General features: G+C 35.8%; 1 protein-coding gene across 1 annotated transcript in view; it reads right to left on the bottom strand.

The window, feature by feature from the left end:
* Positions 1-16,824, bottom strand: part of LOC136027654 (uncharacterized) — a 134,035-nt gene that overhangs the window by 1,807 nt on the left and 115,404 nt on the right. Inside the window, exons 10-12 of the mRNA XM_065705083.1 lie at positions 16,543-16,705; positions 11,121-11,370; positions 7,503-7,643 (exon numbers count right to left, since the gene is read on the bottom strand). Coding sequence (XP_065561155.1) covers positions 7,503-7,643; positions 11,121-11,370; positions 16,543-16,705 — 554 coding nt within the window. The remainder of the gene's footprint in view (positions 1-7,502; positions 7,644-11,120; positions 11,371-16,542; positions 16,706-16,824) is intronic.

Raw genomic sequence — 16,824 nt, 5'->3', positions numbered from 1 at the left:
ATAACGGATAGAAATTGAATGTAAAGTCATCAAAATTTTTAATTTCCTCAATTTTGTAGAGCTCCCTGTATAATACCCATATGAGTTTGAATTAAAGCAATTTAATTCAAGGATAGCGATCTAGGATTCAGTAGCGATCTAGGATTCATCAAGGCAAGATCTAGCTTGTGACTGTGAGAGTTTAATAACCGCATCTGGATTTTTCACAATTTTTGCGCTGTTTGTTACGGGGCCCCTTAGATTTTTATGCAGAAAGGGGCCCACGCCTGTAAGTCCCTTTGAAATGTCATTTTGCTAATTTCATTTACGGAGGCGAATTTTTACTGCATAATTAACGATGTCGGTCACAAAAAAGCATTTCGACGAGCGTATGGATGACTTAAAGCAAATGATCGAAAATCTTCGTATAGAGAATTCAGCTCTGAAACAAGAGAATTCTGATTTGAAAAATGCAATTATAGCGGTTAAAGAACAGTGTTTGAGTACAGAATTGTACGTAAAACGCAAAAATCTGCTGATTCACGGAATTCCTAATAAGGATAGTGAGAATATTGAAGAGACAGTCCACGACTTTTTATCAGGAATGCCAGTACAAAACTCGAAGGATATAAAATTCACGGCGATGTACAGAATTAGAAACAAGACCAAGCGCCCTTCCCGCTCGAACTCTCGCCCCGTTTCGGACCCTATTTTTGTCTCTGTTCTGAATCTTAGGTATAAAGACAGGATCATGGCTTGTGTTGGTAGCCTAAAAGGCACAGGAAAGAGCATCAGTAATGACCTACCATCTGAACTTGCAAAGCGTCGGAAAGAACTTTTGAGTACGGCTTACAAGCTTCGAAATTCCAAAGTAACCGCTGAGAAAGTATCTCAAACTAAAGTCATGCAACAGGGTACTAAACTATGGCTAGAAACAAAAAAAACTTCTAGCTCAAACTGGGTTAAGTTCAGTGATGCATGCCATGACCCCCTCGCCTTGGTTTTATCCGCAGTTATTAGTGATGGTGCTTCTGACGCGTGACGTAAACTATCGAGTATTTTCGCCTCAGTAAAGTGAGGGGATGCAATTTTGCTGCTCTTTTTTTTGCAACGTCCGTATCTGTGTGTGTGTTTTTTTTTTTAGTTATTGTCCTATTTTTCCTTTTCTCTATTTACTATATTATTTACTCCTTTTTTGCTTTCTTTTGCAATGTGCGTATCTATGTTTTTTTATATATTTATTTTCTTATATTTCTCTCTTTCCATGTTATTTACTCTTTTCTTTACTTTTTTACTTGTAAATATTTTTCCGTTCCAGAGCGAAAATTCAAGTTCGTGCCTTCGCCTTATGAATTTGCTGTCATTAGGATGTCTGCGTCGCCCGTGTTCACTCGACTACAGCGTGGTCTCTATTCATCACCTATATTGGTAAGTAGTAATGTATGAAATTGAGTTTTCATCGAGGACTGACGCTAATCTCACGAAAAGGAAATTAGATGAATATGAAAGTCGTAGAGTAAATTTTAATGAAATTTTGAATAACCCGATAGGAAGAACACCGAATATGAATTTTGATGAAAATTTAGATAATATGATTGATAGTAATTTTGTGGAGGAGTTTGGGCTATGGGATGTTGGGGCTCGGTGGGAGAATGTCCTCCGGGTTGTGCATTTGAATGCTCAAGGGCTGAATTCTTCCCTGGATGATATACAGCTTATATGTAAGAATTCTCGCCCTGGAATTATTGGATTATGTGAAACTTTTTTAAATGAAAAGAACCAGCTACTTATGGATATACCCGGATATAATTCAATATTTCTAAATAGAAAGATAGCAAAAAAGGGGGGGCTAGGATTTTATGTATTGAGTAATCTGGCAGTTGTAAGAAGAGATGATCTGTCTATAAACATTGAACGGGTATTTGAATCTCTGTTCATAGAATTGGCTACTAGCTCCAATGAAAAGATAGTAATTGGCGAAATATACAGATCTCCAAGTGGATCAATGAAACAATTTATGGAAATATTAGAGATTGTTCTTGGGAAAGTATTGTCTGAAAAGGCAGAAATAATTTTAATGGGTGATTTTAACGCTGACATGATGGATATGTCATCGAGTCTGGCTTGTGATATACTGGCACTAGTAATCTCGTCTGGGTTAACTCCCTGTATAAATATCCCTACACGAATTTCAAACCAATCTGCAACCTTAATTGACAATGTGTTCTCATCTATACATTCTGTAAAAAATGAAGTGCTACTATCAGATACATCGGATCATTTTCCAGTAGGAGTTTTACTTCCACTCCCCCGGTCTGCCCGCCGAATAGTCCCTGATAATAAACCAAGATTCCGATATACACCAGCAAACATCGAAAAGCTCAAAGATGATTTATTCACTACGTCATGGGAGTTTACAATACCTGAGAGGGTGAGCTTAGAAAATTATAATAAGGCTTTTGATTTTTTTTATGAAACAGTAAAGAAGAAATTTATCCACCATTGCCGAACACCCCAACCAAGTCTTTCTAAGAGATCAACACCCATAGCCCCATGGACTACAGCTGGAATACTAAAGTCAATAAAGAGAAAACAGAACCTTTGGAAAGAGTATAGGAACAGACCAAGTGATGCTAAATTAGAGACTTTTAAACTATACCGGAAAATGCTTAAAACTCTGATTCGAAAAGCTAAAATTACATATTTTTCCCGAAGGTTTGCGGATTGTGGCAAAAATATTAAGAAAACTTGGGATGTAATTAAGGAAGTTACGCAACCATCGGCAAGACCTAGAAAGCTCCCTAAATCACTTAGTGTTCAGAATCAGCTTCTCTTGGATGAAGACCAAGTACGACATCAGATGACTAAATTTTTTGCTGAGGTTGGGAAAACAACGGCGTTAGGTGTGGTTCCTTCTTCAAGTACTAGAACTTGGAAGCAGTTCCTCGGTCCTTCCTGTGTAAAGTCAATGGTTCTTGAGTCAGTTACGGAGCAGGAACTGATAACAATAATTTCGTCATTGAAAAATTCTTCATCTGGATTCGACCAAATTCCGGCCAAATTAATCAAACAGATTCTTCCCTCAATTATTACACCACTGTGCCACTTAGTTAACCAGTCATTCAAGCTCGGAATATTCCCTCAGCGTCTCAAGTTGGCACGAGTGATAGCACTATTTAAAGGAGGTGACCAGGAGGACCCGGAGAACTATAGGCCTATATCTCTCCTGTCCGTCTTTTCTAAAATATTTGAAAAGGCTATGCTAAAGCGTTTGCTGAGTTTCCTAGACGCGAAGAAGTTTTTTCATCGGCACCAATTTGGTTTTCGGGAGAAGTGCTCAACAGAACACGCATGTAATATGCTTCTTCATTTTGTACGACAGTCTTTAGACTTCGGCCTTATACCTGCGGCAATATTCCTTGATGTGAAGAAAGCTTTTGACAGCCTCACACACGAGATACTTATTGGTAAGTTGTCGCATCAAGGCGTTCGTGGAGAAGCTCTGTCCTGGTTTTCTTCATTCCTAACTGGCCGATCCATTGCAGTTGAAGCTTGTGATGAGCATATTCCAGTCGAATATGGAGTGCCACAAGGCTCAGTTCTTGGGCCATCCCTTTTCCTCATATATGTCAACGACCTCTATCGACTATTTAGCAACCCACGATCTGATTTCTGTTGTCATTTGTGCCAGAAAGGAGATGCTGTGGTTGAAGCCTTGGATACGCCTGGTCAACATGAAGAACTCTTTGCATTCGCCGACGACACCACCCTGGGGGCTGCAGCACCTGATGAATCATCTCTTATCCTCAAGCTACAATTGATGGCAGAAAATATATATCGTTGGTTTGATGCAAATTTGTTAGCTTTGAATGTAAAAAAATCGTTTCTTCTTATATTCTCCCGCATAGGCAAAAGCTGCCCTACAGTGACAGAGCTTAAAACATCTAAGGGATCCATATCCCGCCCAGCTGACCGGTTTATTCGATTCCTTGGGATACTTCTGGATGAAAATCTATCTTTCAAACGGCATACTGAGTCAATGAGATTAAAGGTTTCTCGAGGCCTTGGAATTATTCGAAAGCTGAAGCGAGTCTTTCCTTTCTCTATCCTTCGTCTATTATATTTCTCTCTTATTTACCCTTATTTATGCTACTGCTCGTCAGTGTGGATGTCAACATTTCCATCTCTACTTACACCTTTACATAATCTCCAACTGAAAGCAGCAAAAGTTCTTCAGTCTACCACCCATATTTCTGTTGAACTTCTGAAGATTAAAGATATTCATACATTACACCTCTCTTTCATTGCGTTTCAGTATTTCCGTGGAGACCTTCCATCAAGTTTTTCCGGGCTTTTTGAAATTGTTCGAAATGTCAGTCCTTATGAAACTAGAAACAAGGATGATGTGCTAGTGCCATCCACCCCTGCAGTGCGCTCGGACTTTGGTCTGATAGTTGCTGTCGGACGTGCCTGGAATTCCATTCCTGTTGGGATTCGACGGTCCTGTACCATAGGATCCTTCAAGAAACGGTTGAAGAATTTTTTAATAAAAAAAAAAAAAAATTAAATTATAATATTGATCAGTTATTTATATTGTTTAGTTATCAAGATTTAATTTATTTATTTAATTATTTAGATTGAATTTATTTATTTAGATTTGGGTGGTGTGAGTGTTGGATCCTCGATGTATATATATTTTTTTTATTTTTATTTATTTTTTGTAAGTAGGTGGTGCGGAGACCGGTTGTACTCGGGTGAGGATTGGTGAGTAGACTCTAAATATATTTTAAGTATGAATGTAATTAATAGTTATTTATGTTTTGTTTTGTTGTTTTTTTTCCCAAATAACGGGCCATTGAGCCCTTTGGGATATTTTTTCTTTATAAATGGATGGATATTGGTAATAAAAGGAACTTGAACTTGAACTTGAAATCAATCCAAAACACGGCAAAATGTAAACTTCAATAGGTGAATTTCCATGAAATTTAATAACTCCGTAAAAAGATAAAATATATAAACGTTTATAATCACCTATTACAGATTCTCTTGGTTTTCTATCACACATAGCTTTATTCTTTTAAATACCTATGTCCTGTTTTTTGTTTGATTCCAAAATATGAATTTAGTCCAGCGAGACTTGTAATAGTAATTTTTCAAAATAAACATTTTATCTTATAATTGGCGGAAATATATGCCTTAGTTTAAGCATCATTCCAATAATCCCCGAAAAGTTTAAAATCAACAAAATCCAATATGATCATTAAAAGATCAATGTTCATTAATAACTATTTCACGATACTTAAGTATTTTTTTCCGCTCTATTACTACAGATCAGATTGGCCGTAACTGATCACATTCCCGACTTTCGTCAGCTCGCTACACAAACCCTAAGTTGGCTCGGTAGTTTGGTCCGTATGCCAGCACACTATTCAGTTTTGATCCTCAGCATATGGTTGGAGGCACTCGGCAGGAGGCCCCAAATCAGATCGAGGGACAGCCTTACCCAGTACCTCTCAATGGTCCGTAGTGATCTACAAGAAGCAGTCACGCTTGCACAAGACAATTTCGATTGGAAGCGAAGAGTCAGGTGTCCCTCTACGCTGGACCACCAGTAGGAGCATTTAGTCAAGTTAAGTCACTCCATCCATTCCAATTTATTTTACCCACCGGTAACAGTTGGATGATCTTCCATAAACTAGGATTTTACGATTCAATAAAATTTGCTTTACTCTTATCCATTTTTAATCCATCAAAGTTGGATTAAAAAATGGTAAAAAAGATAAAAACGGCTGAAATATAATTCTTTATTACAGTATAGTTTCGCTATTGTTCCACTAAAAACCCCTCTCAGACTAAACCCTCTCCCCCTACCTGGATCTATCTTAGGTCTATTCGTACTTGAAACCCGCGGTTTTTTTATGAGTTTTATTCTGGTTGTTTTAAAATTATGGTATCTTAGGGTGCTGCTGCAATTTCTCAAGTATTACCACGCTAAACCCAGAAATAAATAAGAAAAACTAATTAACCAAATTTGACAACGCTTTTCGTACGTAAAAATTCAAGCCTTAACTATCTCTGATTCTCAAAGACAACCATTCCTTTCAAGAAAAGCCGAACCTTGTTAAACTGTTGGGTGCCATAGATTTTTGGCTTTTTAGCTGATTTTTCTACATGTTTCTTTTTTAACATTTCTCGCCTGCGACTACGGTACATTACTCGCCTGGTTGCCCGTTTTTGGCTTGACTCCCGTTCCTGTATTAGATAGGCGGTTCTATATACTGACGGGCCCCAGACGGGACAGGCGTATTCAAGTATGGGGCGTACGTAGCACAAGTATGCCCGTAGAAAACTGTGGGCGTTGCACCCGAAGCGACGCATTTTTAAAAGGGTAGTAAATATGGGTAGTAATGGGTATGGGTAGTAAAGGTGCAATCACGTGAGAAAAGACACCTAGTATCTTCACCTCACTCACAACAGGGAAAGAAATTTCAAGGGGGGGCGAAATCGCTCTTAAGCGGGTTCAGTCTAAGTATTTTTGACTTAACAGAGTTAATAGTCATTTTCGTATCAGAGCACTGTAAACCTAGTGGATCGAAAGTGATTTCGGGGAATTGTTTGGTGGGAACATTGCCAAGAAGAAGATAGGGGAGTAAGAGCTACAAATCGTCGACAAATTTGTATTTGTCGGTATATTCTACCAGCAAGTAGTTGATGATGGCAAGAAACGTTATTCCCAACGTTTAATGGAAAAACGAACATGGGTGAAAGAAACGTTCACCCATGTGAGTTATTAGTAGTAGTGGTAGTAAACTTCACAAGAAAACAACAAAGGAACAAAAACCAAAAAGATGACACATATTTAAACATAGGATTTAGCAATTTACATAGGATATAGCACTAAACATAGGATATTTTTCAATTGGACAGTTGAAGTGTACACACGATAGGTGAAAGCATATAACTTTAGCTAAATAGCTAAATAGCTTTCTATTCTTTTCTATTATATAAACGAGGAAACTTCGCAAGAAAAACGACAAGGGAACAGAAATAAAAAAAGATGACGCACATTTATACAATATATCTCAACAATCACCATCAGCAAATCAATTACTGTGTTGAGCGAATTAAAAATTTTTTAAGTAAAATGCGTATATTTGTGAAAATTCGAACAGAATCAATTTGTATGGTTTCAATTCAATGCACAGCATCTCCAGTTCAGTCTATATACGTTATTTAAAATATCGGTGCACATGACTACAAGTGTATATTTCCGCAATTTACCATAATTTTGTATACTTTTCACACTTTCTGTCTGTTTTTTCTTTTTTCACACTTATCCCTCACATGTTTTTATATTAGGCGGTGGAGGTTCATATATTCCAAATTTTACAAGGTAAAAATATGAAGATCTTCAGTAAAAAGGACTTCAAAAATTGGCAGGGCTAAAAAAACAAAACAAAAAAAATTCTCATAATGTGCACAATGGAAATTGTTTAAAAAAAAGGATACTAAAATATATGTACCTGTATCGGCTCGAAACAGAACTCTGCACCAGGGGCATAGTCTCAACGGTCTCGTCTGACATAACCGAAGTGACTGTGGACATCTCTCAAAGCTGTGATGCTTTGGACAAGCTCCAGAAGATACCGTTACCCATTCTATTCGTATTGATGAGAGTCAAGGGGCAGTAATAAATTATAAAAAGATGATAAATCAAGAGAGAGAGAGAGAGAGAGAGAGAGAGAGAGAGAGAGAGAGAGAGAGAGAGAGAGAGAGAGAGAGAGAGAGAGAGAGAGAGAGAGAGAGAGAGAGAGAGAGAGAGAGAGAGAGAGAGAGAGAGAGAGAGAGAGAGAGAGAGAGAGAGAGAGAGAGTGATATATATATATATATTATATATATATATATATATATATATATATATATATATATATATATATATATATATATATATATATATATATATATATATATATAATATATATATATATATATATAATACCTATATCCTTATAAACCTATCATCAGTTTCAAAAGGCGGAATTCAACTGGCGGTGAGTTCCATTTTAAAGCAAACTATTGTGTGGTTTATCATTTATTTGTTATTAAAGAACTTAAAAATGGAAGAAAATTAGATATAAAAATCTCTTTGTTCTTAAATTTCTTCTTTTTAATAATTTCTTCTTTTTATAATAATAATTTTAATAATTTCTTCTTTTTACAATATAACTTTATCTTCTTTTTACAATTTATAACATACTATAAAAAGTCTTCAATAACAGTAAAAAGTGACGGTAAGGTATAAAATCACCCGAAATTACACTAAATATAAAAATTCCTGCCGGCCCGACCTCCCACCCTTTGTACCTAAGTTTTACTTCTACAAAATGAAGGCTTTCGAAACATTTGAAATAAAATTTTTACAGTTTTCAGTATTGCTGAAAACTAGGAAACTAAATCAAATACAGCTAAGTGAGCACATTTTCAGTCGGGCATCAAAAAGACCGTATCTCCATAATTGTAAATTTTCGGAAATGAAAACAAAAACCACAATACTTAATTGCAGTACATAATACAAAAACCCTCTGATAACTGTAAAATGAAATCAGATTGATATGAATTGATTTTACGTATCAATCCGTTATTAGTTATAGGAAGGGAAATAAAAAGTTGTGAAGTTTTTTATTTTCTCTTCTGACAATTTATAATTCTTTAGATACGACTTTTTGATACCCGACTGGTGATATTCATTTCCGTAGATATATATGTTCAAATCCTGCCTTGTTTTTAATACAGCAGGTTAAAATCAGCGTAAAGAAGGCAAGTTGAGGAATGGGCCTTTGCTTTCGCGAGAAAATAAAAAATAACCTTATACCTTAACCTAATAATCAACCATTATAAGAAAAACCATATAAGGTTAAGGTTAACCCTAATAAACGGTTAAGGAAGCTGTCACACTTCACTCCTACTTCCTGCATACAGGGTTGTACACAAGATTGAATACTTGCACCTAAAATGTATTTTTAGTTTCAAACTCATTATGGATTAACTATCCTCCTCGAAAATTCTCTTGTATATCAGGCCCAAGCCCATATCCAGGGGTAGGGGATTGACCCCCCTCCCCTGATTTTTTTGTGCCTCATGAAAAAGTAACAAAAATGCATATGTAAAAAAGTTTTGATGCGTTTTTGAAGTTTTGCGATATCTATAACAATTATAAGAAAAAATTAATATAAAAAAATAAGAAATTAACCTTAAGAAATCTGTCAGAGTACGGTTAACTTACAAGAGCAGAAACTGGCGTTAGTGTCGACAGAAAAAAAACTATCAGCACCATCTAGCGTGTGGCGACATTTTCAAGCTCTGCAATCATTTTTTTTCTCAGGAACTGAGATCAGATGCTTATTACTACTCTAATTTTACCAGTTAATTAAATTAATTATTCTTAATATTAAACAGATAAAAGCACCAAGTGTTGTCAAACGCTAGATGCCGTTGATAGTTTTTTCGTCGACCCAAGCGCCAGTTTCCTTTCTTAGCAGTTATTAAATAAAAAAGTAAGTTTTTTCAACTAAAAGTAAGGAGCAACATTAAAACTTAAAACGAACAGAAATTATTACGTGCATGAGGGGGTTCACCCCCTAACCAATAGCTCGCTGTTTATGCTGAAGTTGAAATTTTGTTCCAACTCTTTGAAAATGACACTGAATCACAAATGCCGTATAATTAGATTAAATAGCTCTTTTGAAAGTACTAAAAAACATTTAGCGTAAAAAGCGAGGTATTGACCAGCGGGCGAACCTTCTCATATACTTAATAATTTCCGCTCGTTTTAAGTTTTAATGTTGCTCCTTCCTTTCTGTTGAAAAAGCTTGCTGTTTTTTATTTAGTTTCTCATCCTTTTTTAAATAATACTGGGGAATCCCGTGTCCCATTCATAGAAATGTTCCTTCTCCCATGAAGACTTCCTCCGTGGAAAGACCCTCCAACGTCAGGCTCATAACTTTAGATGGGTAAGACTAAACTTATATATTTAAAATCAGCATAAACATCTGATCCTTTTGATATATCTATTGGTATCAAAATTCCATTTTTTAGAATTTCGGTTACTATTGAGCCGGGTCGCTCCTTACTTACAACTCGTTACCAAGAACTGTTTGACACATAGTGTATACTCTACACGGTAAGTGTCAAGCCAGTTTTAGTACTCATCATATTACTGATTACTGAATAAAACACTAGGAAATGCCCATGTGAGCTTGAAAAAGTGAAGTTAAAATAAAAGAAGAACGAAAATAGAAAACTTAGAAAAAAGATGAAATAATTAAAGAATGGAAAACACTTTAAAATGAAGGGAATACGAGAAAATTTGTCTATTTTGGAGCTATTAAAAGGCTTAGAGTCACTAAATAGGGTAAAAAGTAGGCGTACAAGCAAGATCACTATTTCTACCGTTGTAGCAAAAGGTAAGAATTCGTCATTATTTCTCAAAACCCAATTTGGCATATTTCTACTCCTGTTGATATTATTACGTATTTTTTGTTATCAGTAAGAGCATATAAGATCAGGGATAATTATAGAAATTATGTCTCCTATGCCAAGAACAAGAAAAAACATCAATCTGAAAAAAGAGAGCGTAGACCCTACACACTCATGGAACCTAACTCCAGAGAGACTAAGGAATAGAAAGTGCTGGTCCATCTTCTGGATTTGACACACGGCCATAGCCAGGGAGGGGTGTTATCAGGTTTGAACCACCCACCAAAATTTTTTCCGACTCCTAAAAATGTAACAAGAATGTACACAATTTTTGACGCGTTTTCAGCTTCTTTCTTGTAAACTCTCCTCTCCCCCCAAAAAATACATCCTTGTCCTGACACCTTGTTTTGCCAATAGATCCACATCCAGGAAGACTAGAGACTGGATTCAGGAGGACCTGCCTTAATTGCCAAGTGAATGTCTATAAAATATTGAATAATTACCAAGCACAACAGTTGAATTTAAGTCATGTTCTTAACTAATAATAATAACAAATTCATAATTTATTAGGCCCACATTCAGAAACATCTGATTTATCGGAATTTCACTGTGGGTTCTAGATTCCGAAATTTTTTTAAAGAAAAAAACAGATTATAAAAGGATATCTTCTTTGTCAAATCGACAAACTTCCCTTTCTCTCAACGGCTTCCTCTCGCTTTCACCAAGCAGCTCATACTTCCTTCCAATGAATTCCGGGTCAACAACAAACTCACCAGTGAGTGATGATAAGAAGTCACACATCAAAACAGCTGACAAAACTTCTTCTATATTTGATGGTCTCGAAGTCAACCTACTTAAAATGTTTAAGCAGTAATCTTTCATTATCCTCGTTTCACATTGACTTTTCACTTTGTTCTGAAAGAAAAAGAAATACCTAAAAAGCTAGATACAAGCTTTATTCGTTAAAAATACTGCCTTGAGTGATTCGGCTCAAAAACCGGTATCTTACACCCACTTGAAAAGAGCGGACTGATTTGAAAACCATTTCTATGATTCAACAACACCCAAGACAGCTCACATGTGCACCATCTATGGATTAATATCATTACTAGTTTCAATATGATTCATATTGCTGATCATTTTTATTTGTTATTATTTGTTTTTCAAGAATGCAACCGATTAACACGATATTTATAGTGGATTTCATACAAGACAAAATTTGTAATATCTTAATATTCCATTTTTGCATTAGAATTTTAACAAATTACGTATGAGCTGAGCGGTTTAAAAGCCGAATTGCTGAATTCCCCTCTTTTTGAATGTTAGCAGATAGGATCCGATATAAACTTTGTAAAGCTGATGACAACGTTGACTGAAAAAAATACATCATCTTCCCACTTCAACTTTTAAATGTAAAGAATGTACACCACTTCAGAGAAGAAAATCATATGTCACCTTCAACATATCAACATAAACATCAACATTTCATCTTCCCACTTCATTTATTTTCAATGTAAAGAACGCATAACCCTTCAGAGCAGAGTAACATTATCTTATATCACCTTAAACACATCAACAGGAACAGCCACATATCATCTCAAATTCAAAAGAGTTTGACTCTTTCTCTTAACTTTACTTTTTAAAACAGTAAAAAACTTTAGCGTAAAGAGCGGGGCGTTGATGAGGTAGCAGCCCCTTTCATATACGAAGTAATTTCTGTTCGTTTTAAGTTTTAATGCCGCTCCTTACTTTCCGTTAAGAAAACTTGTTTTTTTATTTAATTTCTGAACGTTTTTGAATGAATTCATGTTTTGATTTTGGCTCCCCGCAGATGAATAATTAAAACAAAATTTGCATATATTTTTTTTGGATAAATGGCTTTCTCATAGTTTTGATCGAATGATTTTGAGAAAAAGGGAGCTGGGGAGGAGGCCTAGTTGCCCTCCGATTTTTTGGTTACTTAAAAAGACAGCTAGAACTTGTAATTTTTTACGAATGTTTTTATTAGTAAAAGATATACGTAACCTATAAATTAGCTTACGTAACCAACTTCTGTATTCTCATGTTTTTATTACGTACATGAGGGGTTTCACCCCCTCGTCAGTACCTCACTCTTTACATTAAAGCTTAAATTTTGTCCCGATTTCTTAAGAATGACCCCTGAATCACAAAAGCCGTAGAATAAATAGTTGAAATTATTAAAAATACTTTAGCGTAAGGAGCGGGGTATTAGGAGGAGGTGAGCCCATCATATACGTAATAATTTCTGTTCGTTTTAAGTTTTAATGCTTCTCCTTACTTTCAGTTGAAAAACTTTTTCCATTTTTTCAAATAATGCAAGAAAATCCTGCGCTCCCTTCATGAAAATTTTCTTCGCCCATGACAAATTCCTCCAAGGAAAGTTCCCCCAACACATCCCTCTCTGCTCAACCCCCCCCTCAACCTATAAATCTCCCTGAAAACGTCAGTACATTTCCAAATAAACATTACTATATGTAAGCAGTGGGTCAAAGTTTGTAACTTTTAGCCCCTCCCACGGGGACTGTGGGGGGAGTAAGTCGTCCCCAAAGACATAGTTATAAGGTTTTTCAACTACGGTGAATAAAATGGCTATCTCAGAATTTTGATCCGGTGACTTTGGGAAGATAATTGGCGTGGGAGGGGGCCTAGGTGCCCTCCAATTTTTTTGTGTCACTTAAAAAGGGCACTAGAACTTTTCATTTCCGTTAGAATGAGCCCTCTCACAAGATTCTAGGACCACTGGGTCGATAAGATCACCCCTGGGAAAAAAAAAAACAAAACAAAAAAACAAAAACAAACAAACACGCATCCGTGATGTGCCTTCTGGCAAAAAACACAAAATTAAACATTTTTGTAGATAGGAGCTTGAAACTTTTACAATAGGGTTCTCTGATACGCTGAATCGGAAGGTGTGATTTTCGTTAAGATTGCATGACTTTTAGGGGTTGTTTCCCCCTATTTTCTAAAATAAGGCAAATTTTCTCAGGCTTGTAACTATTGATGGGTAAGACTAAACTTGATGAAACTTATATATTTAAAATCAGCATTAAAATGCGATTCTTTTGATGTAGCTATTGGTATAAAAATTCCATTTTTTTGAGTTTTGGTTACTATTAAGCCGGGTTACTCCTTACCACAGTTCGTTACCACGAACTATTTGATGGTGGTCATAATTATTCAAAATGGCCGTATTATGCCAGTATTCAAACTAGATTTTCTTTTTAGGTTAACACTCATTTTAAGTGCTTTTTTAGGGTTACTTTTAAGTTTAAAAAATACTTTCAGCATGTTGAAATATTTTTAAGGTTAAATTTGTAGAGTAACTTACTACTACTACTACTAACAATTCACTGCAACACTAAGCCACCTGAAGCGAACACAGCTATGCACGCTCCTCCTCCATTCCAATCTATTCAAACCCACCCTCTGTAAACTCTCAAAAGAAGTTCCCATTTCCCTTAAATGTTTCCTTATGGCATCCTCCCACCCCATTCAGAGATGAACACTTTCGTTTGGCCCTGGACGGTTAGACGACAAGGGCAATCTTTGGCAATAAGTCACCCTTCATCTGTAGAACATGTCCTAACCCTCTTATCCTTTCTCTCATTATACCCCTAGAAAGTGGGGTTGATCAACATTTTTTTGTAAAAATTACTATTTGAGACATGGTCAGTCAGTTGGGTAGTCAAAACTATCCGTAGACAATTTCTTTGGAAAACATCTAGCAACTCCTCTTCCGTTTTTCGGAGCGTCCACGCTTCAAAACCGTACTTGACCGCTACAATAACTGTAGCTTCCGATATTCTAATTTTGGTTCGGAGAATTATCTTGCTCTTCTTTCAAACTTTTTTCAAAACAGGAAAAACACTCTGGGACTTGGCTATTCTACTTTTAACATCTTCACTGCACCCACCACCTTTTCTAATAACAATACCTAAGTAAGTAAAGTGCACTCTATCTCTCTTCTCGTTACTCAGCATCATCTCTTCACTTTCATTTATTCCTAGTCTTAGTGGCTTAGTCTTCTTAACGTAGATAACTTCGAAGACCACACTGCCTTTCCATGACGAAACTAAAGCAGTTCAAAATAGGGATGAAAACTTTTAACTGACAGTGAACAGACATAAAATTTTTTTAACTGGATATTTCGAACACATATACAGTGTTCATCATCAGCAGTGGATGATGAACACTGTATATGTGTTCGAAATATCCAGTTAAAATTCTTTATATCTGTTCACTGTCAATTAAAAGATTTCATCCCTATTTTGAACTGTTTAACATCAATGTTTGAACTTATTCTAGCACCCTAATATCGCAAAACCTCTAAAAGTTTTATTATAATGCTAATATTTTCATCTAGGATGCTTAAATCATCAGCGTAATCTACGTCTAGGAGAGTTTTGCTTTCCCATTTGATTCCATGCTCTCGCAATGCCTTTTCTGTGCTTCTTAAGACAAAGTTAATCAGAATGATCCATATAAACGGAGATGCAACGCAACCCCGCTTAACTCCTCATTGAATATGAAACTAGCTACTAACCTCACTTCCTACTTTAACCGCAAAATGTTATCCTCGAACAGAGCAGTAATCATTTTAATGTACTTATCTGGTATACCATATAAGGATAAAGCCTTCGTCAAAGCTCTTCTTTCAGCTGAATCAAACGCTGGCTCATAATCTATAAAGCTGAGGACTAAAGGTGTTTGATAACTCAGGCACTTCTCAGTTATTAATCTAAGAGTGAAAACTTGGTCGACACATCCTCTATTCTTCTGAAAACCATACTGTTATTCTCTTGAAACTTTATCGAAAGCATCTTAAGTAATTTAGTTCCTACAGAAACTAGACTAATTCCTCTATAACTACCACAATTCATTCTTATCAGCTTACTAGGAGTGACTTACTAGCTCAATTACTATACTGTACTACTTGATGGTTTGGCAAAAAATGCCTTTGTTGAGTGTCCATGTTTTAGAAATTTGAAACAATTTGTCAAGAATACGCTACCTTTTCTGTGAAAAAGCCAGTATATCATTTATACTTATGAACTCTCAAAACACTGAAAGAAAATGGTAAATCCTTCTGACCCTTTATGAATTTTGTCTGTTTTGAGATAAATAAACTGGATGGTTGAAAGCAACTTAAAAAACCATGTGCCTTATCTGGATCTTTCAGTGTTTTCCTTCGTTCAGCCTTTTAGTAAACACTACATATGTTTAGCCCTTTATGAATTTTGCGTACTTGAGTTAAATAAACTGAATAATTGAAAGCAACTAACAAAACCAGTGTACTTGTCTAGATCTTTCATTTTTTTCCTTTGTTTAGCCCTTTAGAAAACGCTATATCAATTTAGTCCTTTATGAATTTTGTCTGTCTGAGATAAATAAACTGAATAATTCAAAACAACTAATAAAACCAGTGAACTTGTCTTGATCTTTCATTGTTTTCCTTTGTTTAGCCCTTTAGAAAACGCTATGTCGATTTAGTCCTTTATAAATATTGTCTGTTTGAGATATATAAACTGAATGATTGAAAGCAACTTAAAAAGCCAGTTGCCTTGTCTTGATCTTTAATTGTTTTCCTTTTTTTAGTCCTTTAGAAAACACTATGCCTGTTTAGCCCTTTATGAATTTTGTCGGTTTGAGATAAACAAACCGATCGATTGAAAGCAATTAACAAAACCAGTGGCCTTGTCTGGATCTTTCATTGTTTCTTTTGTTCAGCCCTTTAGAAAATGCTACGTCAGTTTAGTCCTTTATGAATTTTGTCTGTTACAGATAAATAAACAGGGTGATTCAAAGCAACTAGCAAAACCAGTGGCCTTGTCATTGTTTCCCTTGGTTTAGCCCTTAAGAAAACGCTATGTGTTTAGCCCTTTGTGAATTTTGTCAATTTGAGATCAATAAACTGGGTGACTGAAAGTAACTTACAAAAGCAGTGGCATTGTCTGGATCTTTCATTTTTGTCTTTGTTAAGCCCTTTAGAAAACGCTATGACTGTTTAGCCCTTTGTGATTTTTGTCTATTTGAGATCAATAAACCGGGTGATTGAAAGCAACTCACAAAAGCAGTGGCCTTGTCTGGATCTTTCGTTTTTTTCCTCCGTTCTTGTGCAAGATCAGCTAATGCAAGCCAACGAATGACACGGTACTGAGTCAAGGCATTGCATGTTTTCAGACTATTAAAAAGATCCACAGAAGTCTGATTGTTTTGGCGAACTAAGTATCTGAAAAGGATAAAAAAGTATAAATAGTCTATTTAGGTGCCCTTTTTTTCAATAATTATAGTCATATAGCTTTCTTTTGTGAATTGGTTATAATAACTGTTATATTCGCTTCACAGGGA

Source organism: Artemia franciscana, chromosome 5 (assembly GCF_032884065.1).
Source record: "Artemia franciscana chromosome 5, ASM3288406v1, whole genome shotgun sequence".
NCBI lineage: Eukaryota > Metazoa > Arthropoda > Branchiopoda > Anostraca > Artemiidae > Artemia > Artemia franciscana.
Note: the sequence above shows the minus strand (reverse complement) of the source record. Positions and strands in the feature narration are given on the sequence as shown.